At 31.1% G+C, this 4,920-nt stretch overlaps 1 protein-coding gene across 6 annotated transcripts in view; it reads left to right on the forward strand.

Annotated features, from left to right (window-relative positions):
• The first annotated feature begins 1,879 nt into the window (after positions 1–1,879).
• LOC107694436 (AP-1 complex subunit sigma-2) overlaps positions 1,880–4,920 on the forward strand; it is a 29,839-nt gene continuing 26,798 nt past the window's right edge. For all 6 annotated transcript variants that reach the window (XR_001634872.1, XM_016494133.1, XM_016494132.1 and 3 more), the window contains exons 1-2: positions 1,880–1,984; positions 3,340–3,518. Coding sequence is in view for 5 of the 6 variants with exons in the window: in XM_016494133.1 (XP_016349619.1) it covers positions 3,340–3,518 (179 nt within the window). In the remaining variant the exon portion in view is untranslated. The remainder of the gene's footprint in view (positions 1,985–3,339; positions 3,519–4,920) is intronic.

Below are 4,920 nucleotides of genomic sequence, written 5' to 3' on the forward strand. Positions count from 1 at the left end.
TTGCTTTCAGTATGGCTATAAGGTCACACAAAATTATATTTAAACTCCCATTAGACCTGTTTAACTTTGAATAAAGCACAATCGCCTGAGTTTATCTACTGTCATATAGAAACCGTTTATAAATTAGAAACTTTGCGTGTCACCGTTGCAGCTAGTTAGGACAAAAACTCAGATTAACGAGGAAAAGATACCTTTTATCGCGTGTAGTTAGGAGGAGTGAAGAAAAGTTGCTATTAATGACAGTCTGATATGTTTTGAGTGATAGGCCTATTGCTTATATATATATATATATATATATATGAGTGTATTAGGGATGAAACGATTACCGGTTTGACGATAAATCATGATAAAATTCCCGATGGTTAGTATTACAGTTTCATATTTTAATTATCATTAAAACCGTATTAGATTACCGCGATTTGAACAACTCATGATAAATAAATACTGTCCAGCATAAAGCACAGTTTTCGAGGAGTGAAGAAAAGTTGCTATTAATAACAGTCTGATACTGACGTTTTGAGTGATAGGCCTATTGCTTGCTTTTTTTTTAAATATATATTTTTTAATGTAGACAACTTATCCTGTTTTAACATTTTAGAATAATTTTTCACATGCTGGGAGTGGGAGACCATAACAATTGTCAATTTTGCTTTCCTTCCAAAATAAGATAGTAATAATTTAGACAGAATTTCGTAGTCAGATTGGAAAAGCATTGTTTACGGGACAAATAACTCCCTCAGAAGCCGTTATAAATCCGTCCCAGCAGCGTAGCCTACTTGTATTTTTGTAGTTTAATACCAGGCCAAATATATTGTTGCACGTGTACATTTTAGTTATTAATATCAAAATGAAACTTAGATCAGATATGCGATGTTAATTATGGCAGAAAAGCGGTCACTGGGTGGCGTTGTAACATCAGTAAACTTGATATAAACAGCCTGTTTGTTGTTTTAAATGATTAATTATCAGCGATTTTAAGGAAGCGTCTCGTTTACGCTCAAATAAATGTGTCCAACAGATTTTGTAATTAATTGTAAGCGTTTCTAACATTTCAGAAAGAGCCAAGAATTGCAGCTTCCAGTGCGCACGTGCAAAATACATAACGCAGTAATAAAATAAAATAAAATATATAGTTAGTAATTCATTAAGCACCACCATTGTGTAAGATAGTTATTTCCTAACAGTCCAGATAATTTAGTTTGAAAAACAAATGTGTCCAACAGATTTTGTAATTAATTGTAAGCGTTTCTAACATTTCAGAAAGAGCCAAGAATTGCAGCTTCCAGTGCGCACGTGCAAAATACATAACGCAGTAATAAAATAAAATAAAATATATAGTTAGTAATTCATTAAGCACCACCATTGTGTAAGATAGTTATTTCCTAACAGTCCAGTAACTATAATTTAGTTTGAAAAACATCAGTATAATCCACTGCTAGTCTATCATTGATGTGTATATTGAGCTATTTAATCTGAGGTTTAAAAACACAGTATCCAAAATGAATATACACATGGTACAGAGATTGCATTTTGTGTTTGTGCATTAACTGTGTGCCAATAAAAGACTAATTATGCAAATAAGGGGTTGTTTGTCGCAAAGCAATTAGGCCATAATGGACAGAATGTTTTTACCAGATAAATTTGACACTGTATGTGATCCTCTGATGTGTATTGCCTTTTAAAATCCTGACCACCTTTAAATCGTTTGACAATCACGCTTCCAACAACACTGACAGGGGGTGTGACTCTAGCGGTGACAGGCGCATGTATCATCCAATCAACTGCCTGCGCTCCTGAGTGGGCGGGAATAACGGTCTTCTTTCCACCAATGAAAGCTCCACGAGCGAACCCTCCGTCCAATGAGTGCCGAGTCGTCAGCTGACGCTATTTAGTATGTATTGTACACAAGACTCGAGCTGACTCTGAGACAGACGCGAATCACTGTGAATCCAGAACTCATTTACAAACCGACCTCCTCAGAAAGGTACGTCGTGTGTTGTTGCATCATTTCTTTTCCGAAAAAGGTTAAAGGTTGTGAACGCCTCGCGTGACTGGAAGTGTAAACAGCAGCGTGCATTGGAGATCACACGCTTATTAGTTTAAGCAAATGCGTTAATTAGCCCTACCTTTGCAATCAAATGTGTACAACGCAAAATCTGCTGTAAGTGTTGTGCATTTGGTCTTTGAATTAATTTATGATGCTAATATTTCTATCAGTAAAACCCAACCCTGTGCAAATGAACTGGCGCTGGAAGACTGGCGTTTAAATTCAGCAAATTATAATCTATGTCATTATATTATCCATACGACATGCATTTTTACAGTATAATAGTGATGATGATGATGATAATAATGTATGCAACTAAAAAAAAAAAAAAAACCTGTTTGGTTATAATGATAATCTATATATCATTATATTATCCGTATGACATGCATTTTTTTAAATAAGTTTTTTTTACAGTATATTATTATTATTATTATTATTGTCACAACAATGATGATGATAATAATTATAATAATCTTATTAATTATATTAAATATTGAATTAAAAAAATATCAATACTACAATAATTGTTATTATTCATAAAAATAATAATTTGTTCTATTATATAAACATTAAAATGTGAAATTATATATATATATATATATAGAGAGAGAGAGAGAGAGAGTTTGTCATGAATTTTACATTTTCATGTAATTTGAAAGTTTTAGTAATTTTGTGTGTTTTTGTCATTGTGTTAGTTTTGTTTTTTGTTGTTGTTAAATATGTCTATATAGTTTTTTTTATTTCTGTTTTAGCTATTGTTGTAGGCTACTTAAACTAAATGAAAACTATTTCAACAATATTTTCCGTTATTTCAACGTTTTTTCCAAGTAATTTTGTATGGTTTTAATTTCTGCTTGCTATTTTATAAATATTAAATTGTTAGATAAAATAGTAAAATGTAAACAAATATCTTTAAATATGTGCCTTTTTTTTTACATTTCAGAATAGATGTCAGATGCATTGACGTGTATATATAATATTTACATTTCAAGTGAAGAGAATTTTTATGGTTTTCATTTCATGTATGCCATTAAATTGTGAAAATAGTAAAACGTGAAAAGTGTGTAATTAAATAGGTGCCTTTTTACATGTTAATTTCACAATAGATAAGAGTTTTTCATGATTTGATGCTATATTAATTTGATATTAATTTGCATGATTCTGTGCCACTGAATACATTCGATACTGAGTGATTATATATGCCACATTTACTGGGCTTTTATTTACTATAAGACATTATGTATGGAGTGAATGCGTCTGATCTCCACTCTTGTTCTTGGCTCGTCTCTCAGATGCAGTTCATGCTGTTGTTCAGCAGACAGGGGAAGCTCCGTCTGCAGAAATGGTACGTTCCTCTGTCCGATAAGGAGAAAAAGAAGATCACGCGGGAGCTGGTGCAGACCGTTCTGGCCCGCAAACCCAAGATGTGCAGCTTCCTGGAGTGGAGGGATCTGAAAATCGTGTATAAAAGGTCAGAAGAGCGGCTGGAGCTCATCGGCCGCTTTGTTTGTTAACCTGTTTTTGAGTGATTGAGTGGCCCATCGTCTATCCCACAGAGCAATGCTCTCAACAGGCACTTCATTTCCACTGAGACAAATGTTGAAGGAGTTACTGTACATCCACCATCTCCTTCTTAATGATCATATCGATCAAAAATTTGAGACGTTGCACAATGAAACTTGCAAAATAATAAGAAATGTGGGCACCACACAAAAAGTTGAGCAGCGTACGAATACTAATGTACATTTTATTAATGTTTAGAATTTTTAATTTTATATTTCCCATTTATTTTTGTTAATGTCTTAGTAATTTTATTGTGTTATTGTCATTTTCATTAGATTTTGTTACATTTGTCTATGTAGTTTTTAAATTTTAAATTAAAATTAATTATAATAATTATAAATATATAAATAATAAAAAAAGAATATAATTAATAAAAAATAAATCTTAATTGAGTTATTTTAGAATTTCAACTTAATTTAAATAAGTTGTTGAAATAAAATAATTATATGTGTATTTATTTATGTTAACATTTATTTTATTTATTCAAACTTATTTTCTCTTAGTTAACAGTAATAACCAGTGAAGAGCATAGTGTGAGACTTAAAAAATCCTGTGTTTTCTGAGTTGGGAATGATGTTTGTTTTATTTATTTACTTATTTTTTTTTGTGCTTAGAAAGAGGTTAATGAATTAACATCATGGCTACTGATTTATCCATGCTGTGGAAAAAGAAACCTCATTGCTGATTGGCTTTAATTATTAGCTAAAGCTGGGCTTCAGTTGAAGTAGAGCTACTTGTCACTTGATTGCTGTAAGAATGATTTCAGTATGAAATGGCTTTGACAGCTAATTTTACTTCTGTCATTTGACTTATTTCATGGTAAAATTTGATATGCAATGAGAAAAACATGTAGGACTTGATTTGGCAATTTAAAAAAATAGCATGCTGAGATGAGTTATGAATGAACAGGTTATTACTGTAACCCAAAATCATTAAAACATCATTGCTTGATTGCTTTAAACAAATTAAAGTACTAAAATAACTAAAGCTAAATAAACTAAACCTTAATAAAAAAACGAAATAGATTTTTATTAAATTAAAAAACAAAATTGCTAAAACATTTATTAAAATTTAAATGAAAACAAAATATAAAAAGTAAAATCAAATTCAAAATATTAACAAAAACTTTAGTATGTTTACGCAACACTGTTTTCAGATAAAAACTCAAAACCTTTTAAGTGTTTTGACCGTTCATTTACACAACAGTGGCATTTTGGGAGCCTGAAAATACACACTTTTGAAAACAGATTTCAAAGTGTTAAGTCCAACATAGTGTTCAAAGTGTTTTTTTTTTTTTTTTTAATTTTTGA

Source organism: Sinocyclocheilus anshuiensis, unplaced genomic scaffold (assembly GCF_001515605.1).
Source record: "Sinocyclocheilus anshuiensis isolate Anshui unplaced genomic scaffold, SAMN03320099.WGS_v1.1 scaffold1826, whole genome shotgun sequence".
In the NCBI taxonomy this organism is placed as follows: Eukaryota; Metazoa; Chordata; class Actinopteri; order Cypriniformes; family Cyprinidae; genus Sinocyclocheilus; species Sinocyclocheilus anshuiensis.